We start from the raw sequence: 23390 nt of genomic DNA on the forward strand, positions 1-23390 counted from the left end.
AGAAAGAGAGGGAGAGAGAGAATCCCAAGTTTTCGGCGCAGAGCCCAATGAGGGGCTTGATCCCATGAACCATGAGATTGTGGCCTGAGCCGAAATCAAGAGTCAGACACTCAACCAGCTGAGCCACCCAGGTGCTCCCAGTTGCTCAAAATTCTTAAAAGTAGCTTTGTGGTATGATTAAATATGAGTTTAGAAATCTTTTTATTATACAGATTTTTTATATAATAGTACTCATTGTCTTACTATATGGCTAATATGTTTATCTTTCACTATTCAGGAATATACTGCTAGCCAATATACCCTATTCTTTGCGCTATAAATACCAACAATCAAACAATGGAAGGAGAAATGAGTGGAAAATCAGGTTCTGTTTCTGATAAATTATAAACAGAAAGTATTTTTTTTTAATGTTTATTTATTTTTGAGAGAGAGAGACAGACAGAGCATGAGCGGGGGAGGGGCAGAGAGAGAGGGAGACAGAATCAGAAGCAGGCTGCAGGCTCCAGGCTCCAAGCTGTCAGCACAGAGCCTGATGCGGGGCTCAAACTCACAAACTGTGAGATCATGACCTGAGCCGAAGTCGGACACTCAACCCGACTGAGCCACCCAGGCACCCCAGAAAGTATTTTTAAAACTCATATAAATTCTATTCATATAATAACTATGTAAGTAATTTACTTGTATTTAAATGAAAATGATCCTTTCAGAAATATGGTATTTAAATTAATACTAATTTGTATGTGTGCTTTGTACATTGCCCTAGTTCTCAGTTTTTTATTAATTTCCTGTGACTCCTGACAAATTTACTTTTTTACCGCAATATATATAGCACATTATATTTTGATCCTTATAATTATTCCTCTTAAGATCATCTAACCTGAAATAGCGGCTCTGATGTCTATGCATGAAGTATTTGTAGAGCAGTAGCCTTGTGATTTTTCAAAGGTACAGTGGGTAATGAGTGAGTAAATTGCTCTGACACCACTAGATCCTCCTTTAACATTCCCAGGGCCTGAGGCAAGAATACATGGAGAGCTGCATACTTCATGTTAAATATTTAAGTGTCATGAATCAAGCGTAGAAGCTATTATAGTCTATCCTCCTACTGATAAATATACCTAGAATGGCAGAGTGAAATTTAAAATGCTCATATTCCAACCAGTTCTGTTCCAGGAAACAGTGGCACAGGAACACCTGAGCCATGGCCCATCCCCTTCTCTTCCCACCTTTCCAGTGGGAGGGGTCTTGAGTGTGAATTTGAGTACAGCCCGTTTGCACATCCCAGCTTCATCCATATACCCCTCATTATGCTACAACAGCACCCCTTGACTTCAGGCTTGGGAAAGAGGACCACATGAGGCCTAGAAGCAGAAATAGGGTCGGTTGGGCAGGAAATTTGGGGATCTGCATGTGGGTACCAACAGCTTGTTCTAGAAGAAAGCAGACTCAGGCCGGGAGAGAGATGACTAGAGGAGGACCACAGCAGGTCCCTCTATAAATGTAGACCTAATGAAGGACTTCCTGGCCAAGGATTAGTCTATTGAGCAGTCTTTGAGTAAACTAATTTCCATCTTTGCTCTCAGTTACTGTCTCTGGTTATTTTAGAATGCTTTGGGGACGCATTGAAAATTAAGTCTTCTGGGGTGCCTGGGTGGCTCAGTCAGTTGAACACCCGACTCTTGATTTCGGGTCACGATTCCAGGGTCATAGGATTGAGCCCTGCATCAGGCTCTGTGCTGAGTGTGGAGCCTGCTTAAGATTCTCTCTCCCTCCTTCTGCCCCTCTCTCCAACTTGCACACTCTCTCTCTCTAAAAAAAAAAAAAAAAAAAAAAAAAAAGAATGCACACACAGAAAAAGAAAATTCTTTTTTCAAAAACTAAAGATTTAAATAAAGGTTTTCAAGACATTTAAGACTTGCTTGGCTTTCTCTCTTCGTAGCACTAGATTTTAATATAGCATTTTGATATATTGAAGTACACAGATGTTAAGGGGTTACAGTTTCTGTTTAGAAACACGATTTGACAGGGGTGCCTGGGTGGCTCAGTCAGTTAAGCGTCCGACTTTGGCTCAGGTCATGATCTCGCAGTTTGTGAGTTCAAGCCCCTCATCAGGCTGTGTGCCGACAGCTTGGAGCCTGGAGCCTGCTTCGTATTCTGTGTCTCCTTCTCTCTCTGACCCTCCCCTGCTCATGCTCTGTCTCTCTCTGTCACTCAAAAATAAATAAATGTTTGGGGTGCCTCGGTGGCTCAGTCGGTTGAGCGGCCAGCTTCAGCTCAGGTCATGATCTCACGGTCCGTGAGTTCAAGCCCCACGTCGGGCTCTGTGCTGACAGCTCGGAGCCTGGAGCCTGTTTAGGATTCTGTGTCTCCCTCTCTCTGACCCTCCCCTGTTCATGCTCTGTCTCTCTCTGTCTCAAAAATAAATAAACGTTAAAAAAAAAAAATTAAAAAAATAAAAAAATAAAATAAAAATAAATAAATAAATAAATGTTAAAAAAATTTAAAAAAAAAGAAATGTGATTTTACAGAGAACATTTTAATTTCATTTCATCTGTTATCAGAATGGGATGCAAAATGACTTCCATGTGTCTAGAACAATTATGACATAGTTGAGTTAGTATAACTTTGAAAACATGTTTTGTTTCTTCCTTGTGAAATGTCAAACAGGCTATGTTTTCTAACTATTTTGCCTGCCAGTCACTTCTGTACCTTCCAAACTTTTCATATGGTGCAGAGTTGAACTTTGTCTAATGAGCTAGAGCTCAATTCTTACATATTTGGAAAGACATGAAATGTAGGCATGTGAGATTGTGTTGTGAGAAAACATAATTATTTCGTTACAATACAGAAGATCAAAGTCCAACTATTATAATTGGCCTTTACTAACGTCTAATAATAACTCATTAACTGAACACTTACTGAATTCGTTTCCTAGGGCTACCCATAACCAAGGAGCAAAAACTAGGTGGCTTAAAAATGGCAGAAATTTATACTCTCACACTCTGGAGGCTAGAAGTCTGAAATCCCGGTGTTGGGGTAATGCCCCCTCCAGATCCTCTAGGGCAGGCTCTTTTCTTGCCTTTTCTTGCTTCTGGTAGCCCCAGAATGTACTTGGCTCATGGTAGCAGAACACCAATCTCTGCCTTGCTCTTCACATGGCTGTCTTCCCTCTTATCTGTGTCTGTGTCCAAATTTTCATCTTCTTGTAAGGACTCCAGTCATGTTGGATTAGGCTAATCTAGTATAATCTCATATTAACCTGATTCTGTATGAAAAATCCTGTTTCCAAAAAAGGTCACATTCACAGGTACCAGGGGTTAAGACTTACACATATCTCTTGGGGGGACACAATTCAACCCATATCACTAATCCTGTGTCTGGCACAGGATTGCTCAAAACCTTATAGCAACCCTATGAAATGAGTACCGCTGTTGCTCCTGTTTTATAATTGTGGAAACTGAGGACCAGAGACGTAATGTCACTTGTCCAAATCCACATAGCTGGTTATTGCCTACAACATAGACAAGCCCGAGCAGTCTAGCTCCCAAGCCCACATTGTAACCACTGAGCAATATGGACAACCCCTGGCTATACATTAAAATATAGTAGTGTTGTCGTTTTCATATATTTTATTTAAATAAATTCATTTTTTAAATATTTATTTATTTATTGAGAAATAAAGCAGACACGCATGCACAGGCAAGCAGAGTAGAGTCAGAGAAAGAGGGAGAGAGAGAGAGAGAGAGAGAGAGAATCCCAAGCAGGCTTTGTGCTATCATCAGGGAGCCCAGCACAGCACTTGAACACATGAACCTGAGATCAAGACCTAAGCTTAACCGACTGAGCTACCCAGGCACCCCTATTTAAATAAATTCTAAGGCCCTGTCCTGAAAGCCAGAATCTTTCTCATTTTGTGTCTTTTTATAACTGCCTTTGTATCTAACCATTACTGGTAATTTTACATTGGTAAGACGGCTGGATTAGTTGGATTTTTTTTAGTACCTGGTGATATGAGGAGATACAGGAACCAGTGTAAACAGTAAAAGCTACTTAAGAGATGTAAGAAACAGAAGAAACTTAGAGGCTACATTGGGTGGTTTTCACTACAGATGGGTAAAATAATATTTTTCTTTTATAAAATATATTACTTACTTGGGGCACCTGGGTGGCTCAGTCAGTTAAGTGTCTGACTTCAGCTCAGGTCGTGATCTCATGGCTGGTGAGTTCGAGCCCCACATCGGGCTCTGTGCTGACAGCTCAGAGCCTGGAGCCTGCTTCAGATTCTGTGTCTCCCTCTCTCTCTGCCCCTCTGCCACCCATGCTCGCTCTCTCTCTCTCTCTCTCTCTCTCTCTCTCTCAAAAATGAATAAATGTGAAAAAAAATTTTAAATATATTACTTTCATAATTATCTTACCAGGAGTTAATAAAGAGTATTAATCAATTAGAGACAGATAGTTTTATGCCTATTTCATTTCTGGAGTTTCAGAGAAGAATTGCAGAAGAAATTATAAGGTGTCCTCACTTTATAATGCTATAAAGTTCAGCTTATTGGTAAACTAAGTGATTTTGCTAAGGGAATATTAAATAAAGTGTAAATGTATATTTATATGTACAGGAACATATGAAAATGCTGGTGGTAAATATATTCCTATGCAGACACTGATTTATAAGCAAAGACTAAACATTCTAGTTAACATTATATATAGATATAGGTAGGTAGATAGAACCTAGATGAGAAAAATGCATACAATAAGGCTAGACTAGTCACAATTCCACTAGGTATTGCAATATACCTCTTAAATGGAAGATAAAATTCTGTAGGGAAGCGAGGTTTATATTCCATATTGCATTCCATTCTTCCTAGGGAAGAATGTTTACTTCCCTAGGTTTCCTTACTGTTGATGCATAAGCACCCACATTCTAAGAGGTGAGTGGGCATGATCCTCCTCTTTCTTGATTGATATCTTTGCCTTCTCTGTCCCCTTCTCTCCCCAGATTCCTTAGTTCCCCTCCAACCTGAAGGGACAGGGGAGTGTGGGGGAGAGGTCCCAGGCCCAAGATTCCATCTGCTCTCCTTCCTGGATCCCAGAGGGGGACAGGGGAAGAGGGTGGCATCCCTAACCCTCAGCAGTGAGGAAGAACAGGGCTCCTAGGGCCTGAGCTCTGACCACTACCCACCATCTCCCTTCCTCCCTGCTCCCAAGACTGGCCCACTTCTGCATGGGGCAGTAGGTTACAGCTCAGTTCGCACTGAGAATGTAAGAGTTACAAAATTTCTATGAAATTAAGTTTTGTGTCTTCAAAAGAGAGAGAAAGAGAGAAAGAGAAAGCAAAGTCCCCTCAATCCTTTTAACCTTTCTGCTGCACTGGTGCACCCTCTCCTCTCAGGGGACTTCAGATTCAGCTAATCCTTGATGTAGAGTCAGACATGGCCTCTGCCACCAAGATCTCTGGGTTCTATTCAGATCACTTCAGCATCATGCTATTTAACATGCACTCTTGTGAACATAAAAGCATGGAGTGTAACACATACCATTAATAGATAATAAGCCACACATTAGTGAGTAGAATTCTTTACCAACCAATAAGTAAAAGCAGACTGTGTCTAGCACTGTGAGAACCCATGATTCCCTTGTGGCATTTCTCTTGCCCTGCCATCAGAACTGTGGAGCCAAGTCTGATGACAGAAGTCTCTTCCACATTCACTATATGGGGACACTCTGCCTTCTCTTCAAGGAACTGAAGACCTGTTTTTGCTTTTGTTCAGATTTCCATTCTGCCATGGATTATCTCGTGGGTCACAACCTGTCTCCATCTAAAACATGGAGATAATGACCCTTGCCTCTGTACCTATTTCACAAGAATGCTGTAAAAACTACAGAAGAATTAATTTTTCTTAATGTTTTAAGATATCATTAATGTATTAAATCTAAACTTTAGATTGTTTTAGATCTGTGGACTATGCTTCTGGGTCCAAATTTATGTTCTTAACATATTGGATACCTTTTTAATGTAATGGCCGCCATGCTTAGAAGAATATTTTTTAAACCTGGAAAGGAAACTGTTAGTGAGTCCATTTAAACGTTTGTTTATTTGAAATACCAAATGCAGGCCAGCAAAAATAAAACATTCAATATATTCAAAATTGTTATCATGAATAGGAAAACACTTTATTTCTTGAAATTTATATAATTGTATATACTTTATTTTTTTATATTTTAAAAGTTACATATATTTTTTCTGTTGCCATGAGGAGATCTTTGATTTTGTCTTCCCTATAGTGCTTTCCTGTAGTCCTGCTAAAATATACCGTGTTTTTCATATTGGTCGTCATGGGCCATTAACACATCTTAAGAACTGTGATCTTTTCTATTGCTTTGACAATAACATACCCTTTACCACACTTAAAGTAGTTTAGGTGACAGCTGTCATTCTGTGGGCTACGTACTGAACCCCATAGTATCATATATGACTTACTTTCACAAGCAAATGCCTGAGCCACCAAAATGCCGGCAAGGATACGAAGTAGTACCGACTATTCCTCTTCAGGTGTGAGTAGAACTAGGCCACAGCTGATTTCACAAAGTGGTAAGCATATGTCAGTGCTTAAAATAATAGCCCTCCATTTCCCGCCCCTTGATTTCTCCGTGTAAACTGATGGGAACTCATGAATAAAATCTCTCTCTCTTTTTTTTTTTTTTTTTCCTGCCAGCCTCAATGTTTATGTTAGGCTTACGCCAGAAGAAAAGAAATGAATTTTCAGGTTTTAATCTGAAACATTTTCCTGCTGTCTTTCATAGGCTTCTCCTCAGAAAAGAAAGTCAATCAGTAGAAGCACTGTACACACACGTGCAGAGCGTACGGGCAGAGGGAGAGCTTGGCCGAGGGCCCTCATTTCTCTTTTTCCCGTGGCTTCGTCTGCACAACTGCGTACCGTCTACTCCATTATTTGTGCCCGGCAGTGTCTCCCTGTGGCATGGATAGAGGAAAAGACTTGTGACAGCTAAGATCCTGACCGAGTCTGAGAAGCCAGTGTGACACAACCAAACACAACTTCCAGTTTCCTCGGCATGAGATTGAGCAGACAGATGATGCGCCCTTCTTTGAAACTCTTCAGCATATCGCTGTCAGATTTTGCAGAGGTGATTTCCCAATTTCAGCGACTCCACTTTTGGTGCAGCGGTGTTATATGTTGATTGAAATATGTATTCCCTGGGGGAAAAGCATCTGCAGGGGTAAATTTGTAACATTGCTCCCGTTAGTTGTATAGGGGCTTGGTTCTTTAGCCTGTTTGATTAGATACTGTGTTCATCCTTGTTGGCCTCAGTGAACTTGTCGATAGGACTGAAGAGGTGTATATACTTCCTGAAACTCAGTGAATGGTTCAATCTGAATAACATATAAACTTGAAACTGTTCTTTAAACAGATCGTTCCTTTAAGATGATGGGAAATTGTGAGCCTACTTCATTTCTAGGTGGACTAGATTATGAAAGAAAACCCTACTGTGATGATGATGGTATTGGCTGTGTTCATATGCACGTCCAGTAGTAGTTCGGAGATACGTGGATTTGTGGTTAAACCTGTTTTTTCTTCCTGTGGATTTGAGTAATTATTGATGAAAGACATGTCTGACTTCTCAAACCTATTAAAATGGAAAATGAATGTATCCGAATTGTGTGGCAATTAAATTGTACAGTGGCATGACAGATGTCTAAAGACTAAGCAGATTTAAAAGTATTCCGTTCAACCATTTAATAAGGGTTTTGCTACGACCAACCGGAGATCCTCTTTGTGAGATGTATAACAGGAGCGTGAGATCCACAGATATCTGTGATCCTAGACATACCTAAAGAAAACCGGGAGCATCTGCTGAACCTGAAGTCACATAAAACAATCCAAGATACTGCCGAAACTATCTAGCTCCGACTTCCCGAAGTTATACTACTTAATTCCAGCTCAGATGCTTTTCTTTTTCAGTTTCTGAATATACTTGAAACTTCGTGTAATGGAGAAGTGAAAGAGCTTTAGAAAGTTAACTACTTTCAGCCTGAGTCCAGCTACTCAAACCACAATTCCTGAGAAAGAACTATCCTTCTCTTACGTTAATTCTCTGAAGCTTTGTTTTTGTTTTCACTGCTCCTTATTAAAGAGACAAACCATTCTTGAGCAATACTTCAGCATAAGTGAATCAGGAAAACAATGGAGTTTACAAGTCAGTTTCATGAAAACACATTTTTTTTTTTTAATTTCTGTTTCCTCGGATTAGTGGAAAAGTCATTGCAGTAACAACTTTTAGTGGTGGATTAAGTTTACCAACTGAGATGTGCCTGTCAGAATAAGAATGGAACACACATACAAGAAGTACCCTTTGATGGACTCATTCTAGGTCAATCCAACAGCAATAAAACAAGACTTAACCATCCCATTACTATTACTGAAGTCTTCCTATTATTAATTAGCAAATTGGCAAACATTGGCAAGATGGCACCAATGCTAATGTAATGGGAAACACTCCAATTTAAGTGAGACCTAATTTAATTTGAATTCCCAGTGGGTGACTGCAAATGTGAGAAGGGGACCCCTTGCTCTGAATACACCTGCGCTTCCAAGAAGACAGATGTCTACAGCCTTGGCCATGGCCCGAGAGCCAGCCAGTCCCTCCTGGGTCCTTCTCCCCAAATCGTTTGTTTGGGGACTTCTGTCTCAGCCCATAATAAAGGTCATCCTCAGCTGTGGCACTTGCTTCATTATCACAACACAATTTGTGGAAATTGGGTGAGGAATAGCTGAGGGGAAGAAGTCCTACCACACAGTCTCTTTTATCTAGGAAATGTACAACTAGGGCACATTTTAAGTTTTTGATGATCGTGGAGAATTTGATCTTGAAGGTATCACCTTCACTTTGTCCTGATTGTGATGTGAAGTCAAAAGAAAACCTTCCTTGGGGTCTGGTTAGGTCTGGGAGTTAGGCCAGCCTCTGTTGCTACTAGCATAGAGTTTTGCCTCGTTTTCTTTTCAACAAAAAGGACATTTCAGACTAACTTGCTAATATTATTAATTATGGACAGAGTTCCACATGATTTTCTTTAGTTTATTTACTGAGCTCCATCACGCAGCAAGAGAGGTATAATTACTGCCTTGTTACAGATAATTAATCTAGGGCACAGAGAGATTCAGTCATTTCTGCAAAGTCTCAAGGCAAGGAAATGGCAGAGCCAGGATTCAAAATTGTGGGCCAGGGCCACCCAGTTCTGTGCATGCTGTAATTCTGTTTTCTAGGTTACCCCAGCAAGTTCTCCTTGTTTTTACAGTTCTTTCGGGTTTTCACAAAATTGCACTACAAGAACATACTTGTTAGGAGAAAGTATTTTAATAAGGAAAATACTGTATATCGTATAGAATTTAGTAAGTTACCCCTGGAGTTAAGAGAAATATCTCATTTTGTGGTGCCTGGGTGGCTCAGTTGGTTGAGCATCCAACTCTTGGTTTTGGCTCAGGTCATGATCTCACGGTTCATGGGTTCAAGCCCCTTTCGGGCTATGTGCTGACAGTGTGGAGCCTGCTTGGGATTCTGTCTCCCTCTGTCTCTGCCCCCTCTCCTGCTTGCTCTCTCTCTCTCAAAAATAAATAAATAAATAAATAAATAAATAAATAAATAAATAAGAGAAGTATCTCGTTTAGGCAACTACATGGGAAAAGAAAAATATACACTTAATGTTAAAGTGACATGAGGGGCACCTGGGTGGCTCAATAAGGTAAGTATCTGGCTTCGGCTCAGGTCACGATCTCACAGTTCATGGGTTTGAGCCCCATGCTGGACTCTGTGCTGACAGCTCAGAGTCTGGAACCTGCTTCAGATTCTGTGTCTCCCTCTTTCTCTGTGTACCCCTCCTCTGATCACACTCTGTCTCTCCCAGTCTCTCTCTGTCAAAAATAAATAAACATTAAAATAAAATAAAGTGCATTACGTGGTACAACTATGGGCCTGAATGGTTGCTTTCATGTATCAATACATTTTTTAATGTTTGTTTATTTTGAGAGCAGGGAAGGGCAGCAAAAGAGGGAGAAAGAGAATCCCAGGCAGGTTCCACATTGTCAGTGCAGAGCCCAACCCAGGGCTCAATCTCACAAACTGTGAGATTATGACCTGAGCTGAAATCAAAAGTCAGATGCTTAACCAACTGAGTTATCCATGTGCCCCATAACATAGCTCAGTCACTAGTGAAATCAAATCTAAAAGACCTATGACCTCCCAACTCAATAATTCAATTTAACAGTATTTTTAATTAATTTTTTCAATGTTTATGCCTTTTTTTGAGAGACAGAAAGAGACAGCAAGTGGGGAAGGGGAGGGAGAGGGAGACACAGAATCTGAAGCAGGCTGCAGGCTCTGAGCTGTTAGCACAGAGCCCTATGTAGGGCTGGAACCCAGGAACTGCCAAATCATGATCTGATCTGAAATCCGATGCTCAGTTGACTGAGCCACCCAGGCTGTCCTTCTCTGTATCATTCTAATCTTAGTATATATACTGCCTCAGTGAGCACAACAATTATTACATGAATACAGGCTTATTTTCAAAAATGTCTAGGCAGCACAAAACATCTCACACTGCTTTTGCCTCTGTGCGCTATTTTTGGTTGAATACATATTTGGGGGTGGGGAGAGGCAGAGTCATTTAGCAGCTTTTATTCTCCTCAATTTGAAAGCCCCTTTGCCCCCTTTTCCTTTTTGCCATTTTTCTACCCATCTTCCCGGGGACCCCAATAATATTAGATCCGAAGGTGATACAGAATCATTTGCGTTGCTGTTGCAGCTACACTATGATCTTCCTTCCCTGCCTCAAAATTGCTTAATCTCCAATTATACAGCTTGAAAGAAAGGAAAATATTTTCTGCAATCCCTACTTTTAATAATTTTAGAGATATTTTTTCTTGCTTCATCACCATTTTACCTATCTACTTCTTCGTGCTCATCAGTCTTTGGTCCAAAGAAGAAAGGTGTTCTGGGGGACTCCAAGCATTTGTGATTCTATAGAAAAGGAAACTTCTACCAGCACGCACTATGCACACACCCACATATAACACACACACACACACACACACACACACACACCCTGCCTCTACCTCTCTACCTTACAGGCAACAGTTTAGGCCTCTAGTTTCTCCGTTTATGTCTGAGTAGATTTATTCCAATGGGAAATTTTGCATAATAAAGCTAATTTTTTTTCCATTTTGCCTCAAATCCCTGAGTGCATAATATATTGCCAAGAATACTGACAAACTCTATCCTAAACTCCTGCAGGAAGTGATAATGTTGAAATCTAGAACCAAATAATTTGCCAGTAACTGCTGAGTAATACGACGGGACTTTTAATGTTCACGGGAGCATGTGAGTCTCACTAATTTGTGTACTGCACGGAAAGTTAAAATAATTTCTCTCTACTCTCCTTTGACTTTATTCCATTCCAACGTCAGAAGGAAGAGCGCAATTTATGAGACTCAGGAAATACTGTTTGGTAAACTAAACCCAACCCTTAGGGCTTCCTCATGTGCTTATTACTGAGCATTAATTTGCTGGGAGAATCCATCTTATTAACTGATTTTCCTGAGTCTGCTCTTGACTGGCAGGGGTGTGCTTAGATGGACTGGTGATTTCATTTGCACATCCATGGGGGAACCTCACGGCTTCCCTCTCTCATATCTACAGCCAAAGGATGATGACCCACATTAGTCAACCACAGACACACACACAGAGGGCAAGAATAAGAATGAGATCCCCTCTATTCAGAGACTACTTTGCAGGCAGATCTCGCAATGCTGAAGTAAAAGAAAAAATGAACTTGGGAGACTTGTTTGTTTCTTGGTTTCCAAATGCCCACTCCATCTTTGTTTGTTTGTTTGTTTGTTTGTTTGTTGGAATAGCACCTCAGTATCCTTTAGGAGAGTTACCTTTCCCCCACCGGAACCGGTTTGACATAAAGTGCCCTGCCCTCTCCTAGGTAAGAGGCAACCATGTGATCCAAACCAGGCTATGTGGACACTCCATTGCTGGAATTTGAACTTTAAGCCAGCGTAGTCCTGGGGAGGCTGTGGTCATTACCTGGCACCTTAGAATTGGTCATGTTTTACAACACATTGTAGATCATGTTCTACTCACTTTGATGTGAGTAACCCAGTGTCTCTCCAATCAATTTGTTAAGTCAGAGTTTCTTGAGTTTGAAAGAAAAGAATCTTAATTAATTGCAAGTGTGAGAGTTGAAGGTCAGAAAGTAACCGTCAAGTATATTGTGAGAAATAAATATACGTTATGCACACACATTTTTTTATATCTTTAAAAATGGAAAGTCAACCTTATAATAATATAATCAGATCGGTTAATTTAAATGTCATGCTTGCCAGTCTTACAAAATATTATCTTGGATCATGGTGCAATACATTTTAATATCTTTTAAAGTGGAAATACCACAATGAAAAATAAAACATACTTCTTCATTTGAATTTTCTCCTAAATCCGAAAAGCCCTTCAAGAAGATATTTTAATGAGGCAAACTTGGGAGAAGTTCCAATGAAGTAAAACCACCAAAGCCCATGTCTAACTTTCCTATTTCTTTTTTTGAAGTGCTAACTTGCATATAACTGTTAATTTACATTTTCATAGGTATTAATAAATAAATGATAGGAAATAGAATTCCTTTGTGTAGAAACTATATCAGATGAATTCTGCTTTAACATCTCAGTGGGATGATGTTTTGTTTTGTTTTCCCCCAGCAAAGTTAAACTCTAACATTATAAACTTCAGATTGTTCTGTAACAGAATGTTAATTGAGATACAGGGTAGCTCCTCAATGAGAAGTTAAGGTAAAATTGCTGATGGCTTCAAAATCATCTGAGTTAGTACATTCAATTCTACACATATCCTAAGTCTCATCTTGATCAAATATCTATTTTGAATGTTATTATTTGTCAATGTCACTCACTAGAAACATGTTTTGTTTGCATAAAAATGTGTGTGCAGTGATGGGTGATGTAAAAGAAATAGAGGCACTTTCTATTCTTTCTATTGTCTAAGGAAAATTATTCTAGCAGTTGTAGGGAGGATGGACTGAAGCCAGGGAGAGTGAAGCTCCTTTTAATTTTCAACATATATTTCAGCCTTTCAACATCTTTGGAAGTATCATCCTTTTATAGAAAGCACAGAAGAAAGATAGTCAGAATTTAGCAATTTATATTAAGCAAAATATTATAATATTCAAGTGCTCTAGCAAGTTTTTAAAATTTTCTTACAAAAATGTATTATTTTAATAATTGGCAAAATCTAGAATAATTTTCTCCAAAAGGACAACTAGCCTTTGATTTATTTTTATAGTATTATTAGTTCGATATGGCTCTAGCGGTATGACAGAAATCCACCTTTCTCATAAGACATTAAAAGTTAATCCCAGAATGTAGATTAATTATTAAGAAAATTTATAAGTTAAAATGGATTTTTTTTTTTTAGATTCAATGAAGTGGAGAGCCAATGTTCTGGCATAAATTAATTTAATTTTTTTCCAGTTTTATCATGTTTCCCTAAAGAAAATTATTACTAATACTATTTGGCAAACTTTTAATTTTCCTTTGGACATTCTTTCTTGCTTCATCACCAAATAATTTAGGATCTATCTCCTTCACTCCTCTACCAACTGGGGAGACAGCGTGTGTTAAGTTGATTTCCAGTAAGATGAAAAAAATAATCAGGTAAAAATAAGTTTTTGTGATTTGTTTTTCATTTGTTTTTTTGTTTTTTGCCGATAGAAATAGCCAAGGTAGTTTAAGAGATTTTATTCTAAATCCTTCAGGAGATCCACTTTTAGCAAAAAGAGTATAATGAATGGGTATAGCAAAATTTTGTAGAAAGAGCATGGATTTGGAGTCAGGTACAGATTCTGCTCCTGGTTGCACCAGGTGTGAACACGAACAAGTGTGTGTAAGTCAGTGAACCTCAGTTTCTGTAACTGAAAAAGGACAGTAAGAAAACAATCTCAGAAGATTTTTATAAAAATTAATTCATATCAAATATATAATGTTTGGCCCTGGGTGGTATTCAGTATACATTAACTTCCTTCTGCTTATTGTGATGGTTAAAGAGATCTTTCTCGAATAACATTCCTAAAATGTGCTTGTTGGAAGGGAAATAGGAGCTGTACAGGAAAGGATTCCATCCCCGTGAGTGTAAGATGTGTTTCATCCAACTCAGCCTTTACTGTAGGACACCTCTCATATCTCTTCACGTGAAATTGCAAATTGCAAAACTTACACTGTGAATTTCTCCCAACATGTAAAGATTTTAAGTTGTGTTGGTAAGGAGAACATACATAGAATTCACACAAAAATCAGATGCCAGTCAAGATTGATCTCTGCAAGAAAGAGGCATAAAATTCTAAATTCTTTACTAAATTTAGATATTTTATGTTTATTAAAAGATAAGACCACTTATGTGGATCCTGAGAAACATAACAGAAACCCATGGGGGAGGGGAAGGAAAAAAAAAAAAAAAAGGTTAGAGTGGGAGAGAGCCAAAGCATAAGAGACTGTTAAAAACTGAGAACAAACTGAGGGTTGATGGGGGGTGGGAGGGAGGGCAGGGTGGGTGATGGGTATTGAGGAGGACACCTTTTGGGATGAGCACTGGGTGTTGTATGGAAACCAATTTGACAGTAAATTTCATATATTAAAAAATAAAAAAAAAAGAAGAAATAGAAAAAAAAAAAAAAGGATAAGACCACACACAGGAAGGGTTGTGATATTATATATGGGTGAATGGGTGTCATATGCCAAATAGAAGGAGACAGAGACAAGGGAATATGTATTCCAACAAGGAGTAACAATTTTGAATTTTGTTCAAGCTGAATGTGACTGAAAATAGATCAAAGCATGCAAATCAAAAGGGCTCATCCTGATCCAGAAAGAATGAAGCAGAATATCTGGACACATTCTGAAAAAAAAAACAAAAAAAAACTGGATTACAAAGATAATATAATAATCATGAATTTAAAAATAATTCTGATACAAGTTTTCAAGCTAAAAAAATCAATTGGTTTACAAAGGAACAATGGAGGGATACCAACCAATCCTGGACAACACGACATACAGGAAAACATTAATGGAGTAGCACTTGCCATTTTTTCTTTACATTATACTTTTATTTTTCATTTACTTTTTCACTCACCTTTCAGGTATTGATGTAAATAACATACTGAATGTATATAAATAATACACTGAAATTATATTAAATTTTATATAAATTACTCTGTAATTCCTAATAACATTATAAGGCAATTATAAATACCTTATTTCTTAGTAATATATATTTGTACTTTTAAAAATACATGTAAGTTTTATCATATCTAGGGTTAGAGTGTAACAATGATACAATGCAAGGAGCCTGCCTCCCTGAGAGTTTATGTTCCAGTTTTGAAAATCTGAAGGTTTTATTACTGTTATAATATATAGGTCAAAGTTCAAGCCAAAGATTACTTGATTAAGAAATGTTTTATTTTTGAAACCTAACAGCATTTTACATTTTGGCCATTGCACAAAATCCTTTTTATAATTTTTTATTCTATCTTGCAGTTCAGAAGAAATTCAAGTAAAACTCAGATTTCAGGTTTTCGTGTTTATATCCCTTAGAAAAACAAATCATCTCATGGAAGGAGAAACTAAATCACAGATGTGGATACAGAGTTACCAATCTAGCAGAACTACAGCTTTTTATGTAATTTTCTAGTTTGTAGGCACCCTCAACGAAGCCAAACTTACATATGCCACCTTACATAGAGGAATTTTGGAGATCTGACAATATTCCAGAGTAAAGCAGCTTCGGGCACATTCGTGATAGTAATGTCTGCAAGACACCTCCAATTCCAAAAGACAATTAGATCGTTGATTAGTTTCAACACAATATGTATCCAAGTTCTTAATGAGGTTATTTCAAAAATTAGAAGCATAAGTACTCCAAAGATACACCTGAAGCTATTTGTTTAAGTAAGAGTAAGAGGAAATCAGTGGTAAAAAGCATAACATCCAAATATCTTTCCTTTATAATTAATCTGTCAAAACAACTTATATACAATTTATAGATATTAAATAATGCATATATTTCTTAAGTGTAACACAAAATAGACAATTAAAATATTCTAACAGAAATGTAATAATGAAAGAAGAACTAAGCTTCTGATAAAAATATTTTTCTTTCTTTTGATAGCTTTCCAAAAGTTCTTTTGTACCAATAAACATGCCACCTGGTGCATTTCATTTCAGATTTTTGAAAAAAGTTTATTTATTTTCAGAGAAAGACAAAGAGCTTCTGATAAAAATATTTTTTTTCTTCTGATAACTTTTCTGAAAGTTCTTTTGTACCGATAAACATGCCACCTGGTGCATTTCATTTCAGATTTTTGAAAAAAGTTTATTTATTTATTTTGAGAGAAGGAACTTATTTTGAAAAAGTTTATTTATTTTGTGAGGGGGATGAACAGAGAGAGGGAGAGAAAGAATCCCAAGCAGACTTTATGCTGTCAGCACAGAGCCCCCACGCAGGGCTGAATCTCATGAACCATGAGATCATGACCTGAGCCAAGAGTCAGATGCTCAGCCGACTGAGCCACCCAAGCGCCCCTTTAAGAATCTTTATAAGAGATATCCAAACTGATTCCTAAGGATGTTGTATGCAGCTTGTAAAAGTTAGAAACAGTCATACTGGTGGGGCATTTGCATGTTCGTGGACAGAAGATTGCTAGAATCAGAAGCAGAACTCAGAGTGTAGTAAGCTTAAAGGAAATTCTTCTCCCATTTTCATCTAATCTGCCCCCTTTACAACCTTCTGATTTTACTAGGCTTGTAAAGTAAGGGGTAAGGAGTTGGCAGACAAAGAGATGAAGGGTTGATTGATGAGGTGGAGGAAAGGTAACATCAAAGAACACCCATCATCTGATGCATCTATGAGCAAAACAAAACAGCTTCACTTAATTGCAAACCCTGGGAACGTTACAGCCTGAAGTCAACTTAAGTGCCAATGTCTTTGAAGCACTGAGGTCCTCTGGTAAATTAGCATCCACTACAAGCTACATTGTGACCATCAACAGGGCCAGCCACCAGGAAACTTTTCTGTGAAATGCCATCTGTATGGCTCTTTATGAAACAAAAGTCATCATGTTCTTTTCTGGAGTTTTTGAACCTGAGCACACAGTTCACAGCCTAAGAAGTTTCTCTGTTCTTTGCTAACATCAGGTCAGCTCTGAGAGCCCACAACAGAAAGTGGCTGTCTTTGCTCTGCTATACTGGCATTTACCAAAATCACTGGATTTTCTTCTTTTATTCTCCACAAACTTTCTTAAGAAAAAGCTGCTTTTTCCCCCCTTCACTTTTTCATCTACTCACAATTACTGTCTTTGGTTTTTTGAAGATGGTACTTGATTGAGGACCTCCTCATATTGACCCAACGCCAGCAATGCTAAACCATGTGGTCCTTCCCTTAGAGGGTCAGGACTATATTCCCTCACCTTCTACATGGCTGACACCAGCCCTCAAAAGTGAGAGATGATCCTCATAAAATAGCGAAAAGAAAATATTGTGACCCGATGTACTTGACAAGATCTTGTACCACGAGCTCCCATATACAGGAGCTCAGAAAACACATCACCCATGTGAATGTCTAAATAAAAATATTTTAAACATACATTGTAGCTAAAGAACACATTCTAGAAGGATTAAACAGTAAAAAAATGTATGTGTATATATATATATATATGTGTGTATATATATATATATATATATATATATATATATACATATATACATATATGTGTATATATATATATATATATATAACCCTATAAGCAATATTTAGCATAATGGAAGAAACAACTGAAACCAATATATTTGATTTATAAAATGCTAGCATAAATATGTAACTATAAACTAGGAAAACGTGTAGGCAAACACCATAAATACCATATGTGGTATTTACATGTAACATATAGGTGAATATCATATAAACAACATAAATATGTCAACATAAACCAGAAATATATATGTACATCTCATATGATGGACAGTTGGCTAACATCCTAATGTATAAATAGTTTTAATAAATTTTTAGGGGCGCCTGGGTGGCTCAGTCAGTTGGGCGTCCGACGTCGGCTCAGTGAGGTCATGATCTTACGGCTGGTGAGTTTGAGCCCCGCGTTGGGCTCTGTGCTGACACCTCAGAGCCTGGAGCCTGCTTCAGATTCTGTGTCTCCTTCTCTCTGTGCCCCTCCGCTGTTCATGCTCTGTCTCTCTCTGTCTCAAAAATAAATAAAAACATTAAAAAAATTTTTTTAATAAATAAAAAATAAATAAATTTTAAAAGCACATTTATTTAACAAATATTGATTAAGCACTTATATTCTATTCCATCTAAAATAAGCCTGGAACCTTCATATACTACTAGTATACTACTAGTGAGAATGTAAATTAGTTTACCTTTTCTGGAAAGCAGTTGATGCCATGTACCATGTGTTTTAATAATGCTCTTACTCTTTGATCCAGTCAAGTCCTCTTCTAAGAATCTAAAGAGTTAGTGATATGATCAAAGACCTGTATGAGAATTGTTAAATAAGTTAAGAAACACATCACGAGCCATTTTGTCATTATTAAAATCATCTACAAAAATTTAACATAGTAGAATGTTAATTTAACTTAACTATGTAAGTAAAGAAAAATCACCACTTAAAAAAACCTACTTAGGTTCACAATTCATCTTCAATTCTGAAATCTAAGAATTTCCAAATAACAAAAACTATTTTGTAAGGCATTTAATAGCAAAATATGACCTGAATTTATATGAGGCTATTTATAGCCTTTATTCATCTCATTTATTGTAAAAATAAAAATTTCAGTATTAACGTATTTGATTGCAGGGTCCTTCCCCAGACCACACTAGGGCTATTATGTAATACACAGTTTATACCTCATTATCTTTTTATAGCCAATCAATTCTCAATTTCTAAGCATACTTTGGCTCCAAAAATTCAGGTAAGGGATAGAAGACCTATGCTACAGCCTTAATATATATATATATATATATATATATATATATATATATACACACACACATACACACACATATATCTGGGGTGCCTGGGCGACTCAGTTGGTTGGGCGTCCGACTTCGGCCCAGGTCATGATATCACGGTTTGCGGGTTCGAGCCCCGCGTCAGGCTCTGTGCTGACAGCTCAGAGCCTGGAGCCTGCTTTGAGCTCTGTGTCTCCCTCTCTCTCTGCCCCTTCCCTACTCACACTCTGTCTCTCAAAAATAAATAAACATTGAAAAAAACTTATTCATCTGTATATTTATTTTTAATTCTATCTAGATGGAGAGATGGAAGGAAAGAAGGGAGGGAGGAAGGGAAAAGGGAAGAGTACAGGCATAGGAAAGCAAGGAATTTTTCTAAAATATTAGTAGTTTTCTATAAGCAGTAGGATTATGGATGGTTTTATTTTCTTTCTCTTTAATGTTTTGAATGTTCTGAAATAAGCAAGATATTAGAACCAAGAAAAAGCAAAAACATTACAAAAATATTATTTTGCAGTTATTTTACATTAGAAGCTCTTCATGGAAAACACAGAGATAAAATATTTAACCAATTTAGTGTATGAGTTATCACAAATTTACATTTTCTCTCACGTCTTTTCTCTCCCCCATTGCACTTACCACCTTCTATCATAGTACATTTATTAATTTATTATGTTTATCATCCCTGCTAGAGTGTTAACTCGTCGGGGTTTGGATCTTTTGTTGATTTTGTTCACAAACATATCTCAAGTACCCAGAACAGTGCCTGGAACATATTAGGCACTCAGTGCATATTTGCTGAATTAACAAATATATATAATTCTGATATACTCAATAACAAAGAGAACAACACACATTCAGTAATTCATAGAATTGCATAATTATCAGAATCATATTATCTGAAGGAAGCCTGAGCTCTCTTTAGTATAAATATGGCTTAGCTGAACATGGGTTTAGGACATTACTCACTATTAGATAGGCTATCCAAGTACATTATTTATTTTATGCTAAGAAATGTTTATAACCAGTTTCTAGTAGAAAATTTTCTTGAGGTTTCCTTTTCTTTAATGTTTTTCAAGTTTCCAAAGAGAAGATTAAGAACTCTTCTAGTGATACTATCATGTGATTCTGGCTTGGTGATTTATTAAAATATATCCCTTTGACCCTTTTAATCTTGTCTGAGAAAAAAAAATCCTATCATCTAGTTTTCAAGGGCAATGTAGAGCATAATAAGAATATGCAATATGAACAAAATTATCTACATTAGTTTCCACTGTGTTACCTTCATAATCTACTTCATTTGACAGTACTTTTAAATTGAATTCATAGAACCTAAAGAGCTCATGATTCTTCCTGAGAACAAATGGCTTCCTTCTCATCTACCTGTGCCTTTTCTCCCACAGGGTACCTCAATCCTAGGATCAGGCACACAGTAACGCTAAATGTAGCCTTCATGAATTTGTGTATGTGTAAACCCAAATAACACATGGAGTTGTGCAGGGGAAAGAGGCAGCTAAGCCAAACACAATTGCTCTCCCAGCATTCTTCAGGGCAAGTCATAATCCTTCTGATACTTTTGTATGCACTAGCTGTGAAAGTGGACATAAGATCTTAGGCTGCTTTTGCTTTTGACAACCTGAAGTCAGAGATTAAGGGGCACCTGGGTGGCTCAGTCGATTAAGCATCCGACTCTTGACTTTGGCTCAGGTCGTGATCTCAGGATCTTTGAACTTTGGCTCAGGTCGTGGCTTGTGGGTTTTGAGCCCCACATCAGGCTCTGCTTGGGATTCTCTGTCTCCTCTCTCTCTGCCCCTCACCCGCTTGTTCCCTTTCTCTCTCTCTGTCTCCCTCTCTCTTTCTCAAAAATAAATACATTAAAAAAAAATAAAGTCAGAGATTAAATTCCCAAATAGCAGAAGATATAGAGGAAAACATTGATTTTTTTTCCTTTTCTTTTGTTCCTCTAAGTGTATCTTTCACTTATACATTCTATTTTAGCACAGTACCTGCCATGCTAAAAGTTTCTCCCCATTGGAGGAGATTGACTTCTGTTGCTCTATGCTGTGCTGTGTAGCAGACACTTGCTTTTTTTACTGAGCCCTTTTACTTATTGTAAAACCCATATTTGGCACCGGTATTCAGTCTCAGGGAAGATTAGTCCTGTCCAGTCTCAGCCCCAGAGGGCAAATCTTGATTACCTTCAACCAACCATAATACAGTAGTTCTATTTCCCTTGCCATTTTGAAATTGAGTCAGAAGGAGGTACCTGACCCAATTCCAAGTAATAAGACAAGAATGGAAATCTGCTGGAGTACCTTGTAGGGAAAGATTCTATGCTCTTAAAAAGGGACCTGAGAGAGAGAGCTCTTGTGCTTGTTTTGCCCCTGGACATTGATCTGTGAGGATGTCTGGTTTGCCAATAGAATCATTTTGCAAACATTAGAGGCCTATTAGAGATACCAAGGTTGGTAGAACAAAAGGAAAGACTCTGAGTATGTATTTAATGGCGTTCTTAAATTGCTGAATTAACAAACCCTGGAGTCTCTCTACATCTGAAACACTAGTAAAGTGCAACAATAAAGTTTCCATGTTAACCTAGCCACTTTGAGTAAAAGCTAAAGGCATGCCTCTTCAGCAATATGGTAGCAAGCTAATTTGCAATTTTTTTGAGACAGGTTGGCTATTTGCAATAATAATGCATCCTTGTAAGTTTTCAGTTCTTATCTTTGCCAACCTCAGTCTGATTTCATTTTGAGCAATCACTTGGAATTTTTGAAGTGGTCTATTACCTAAGTCCCTTTGCTTTTTGAAAAAAAAAAAAGTAGAATACAAAAGGCATATATGAGAAAAAAAAACCCTGGAGATCTAACTAGCTACAAATCAAATAATAGACTCACCCACAGTCTTATTTCAAAGCTATTCTTTGAACTTAAAATTTGGCCTAAATTTGAGTATTCTCTTTTTTAACTTTTTAATGTTTATTTATTTTTTGAGAGAGACAGAGAGAGCGTGAATGAGGGAGGGGCAGAGAGAGAAGGAAACACAGAATCTGATTCAGGCTCCAGGCTCTGAGCTGTCAGCACAGAGCTGGACCCGGGGCTCAAACTCATGAACCGCAAGATCATGACCTGAGCCAAAGTCAGGCGCTTAACCGACTGGGCCACCCAGGTGCCCCAGAATATTCTTCATCATATGGAATAGATGTGTTTCAGAATGATGACTGTGTTATGAAACTAATGCTGGTGATTTATTTGTTGTTTGGCATGATAAAATTAAAGGCATATTCCCAACGAAAAACTCCTCCAAGGAGAACTGAATTTTAAATTTTCCAGCAAAAAGAAACTGTCAGGTTCAAAAACGTGCTTGTTAATATCCTTCACAGTCATTTGAGAACTTGTAAAGATTTCTCAGATGGGATATTTTATTCTAGCATTGCTACCAATTTTCAGTAACTCCAAAGTTATGGAACTTCTCACATTTTCCCAAATTTTTTTGACCACACGTTTGTGATTCTCTAAATTTAACACTTCTTCTACTTTTAATCGGGTTTATACTATATAAATGAGGATCCGGTGGTAAATTCAATAGGAAAGAATGTTGAATAAGATTTTGGAACTCTGTCTTCCTCGCACTTGTGTCTGAGCCTATACCCAGCACTGAACATCATTTTCTCACCTTTCACACAAGTAAAATGAACTGGACCCAATGTTTCTAAAAGTTTCCCACTGAAGAACCTCTAATGGCAAAGCAACAATGAATACCTTTACAATATAGACACTTTGTGAAAGGGTTCCATCATAGATAGAACATTCAGGCCAATGTTGCCATCTAAGTCACGATATAATTTGTTTTCATATATAAATATTGAATAAAATTGAGATGTCAGAAAGATGTGCCATACATATTCTGTGACCACACTCTACTTCTACTCCAGATATACCATATTTCTCAAGGAATATACTGTATTTTTACAAGGAATATTCTGTAGTTTTAAAACTTGACAAAATAGTTCCTTTCTCTTCTAAAATCTTAAGAATTTGTGTCTAATGATGTCAGACTGCAATATCATAGATCGTCAATAGGTGCCACCACTTAATAGAATTTACTAGAATGTGACAATTCTTTAGTTCAATGTCCATAAGTTAATCAGTACATTTTTAAAAAAGCATCATAAATGTGAAGATGCATAAAGTAGCTTTATTTAAAATAAGGGCATTTTCCATAAGGAATCTAGAAGTTAAGTTGTCTGGATAAATGCTGTAAAAAAGGCTTTGTGAAATTTAATGAAATCA

General features: G+C 37.6%; 1 protein-coding gene across 1 annotated transcript in view; it reads left to right on the top strand.

The window, feature by feature from the left end:
• Positions 1 to 6969, top strand: part of TNIP3 (TNFAIP3 interacting protein 3) — a 92114-nt gene extending 85145 nt beyond the window's left edge. Inside the window, exon 12 of the mRNA XM_058721488.1 lies at positions 6802 to 6969. Within this exon, the coding sequence (XP_058577471.1) occupies positions 6802 to 6833 (32 nt within the window). The 3' untranslated portion in view covers positions 6834 to 6969. The remainder of the gene's footprint in view (positions 1 to 6801) is intronic.
• Positions 6970 to 23390: the final 16421 nt, after the last annotated feature.

This window comes from Neofelis nebulosa, chromosome 3 (genome assembly GCF_028018385.1).
Source record: "Neofelis nebulosa isolate mNeoNeb1 chromosome 3, mNeoNeb1.pri, whole genome shotgun sequence".
NCBI lineage: Eukaryota > Metazoa > Chordata > Mammalia > Carnivora > Felidae > Neofelis > Neofelis nebulosa.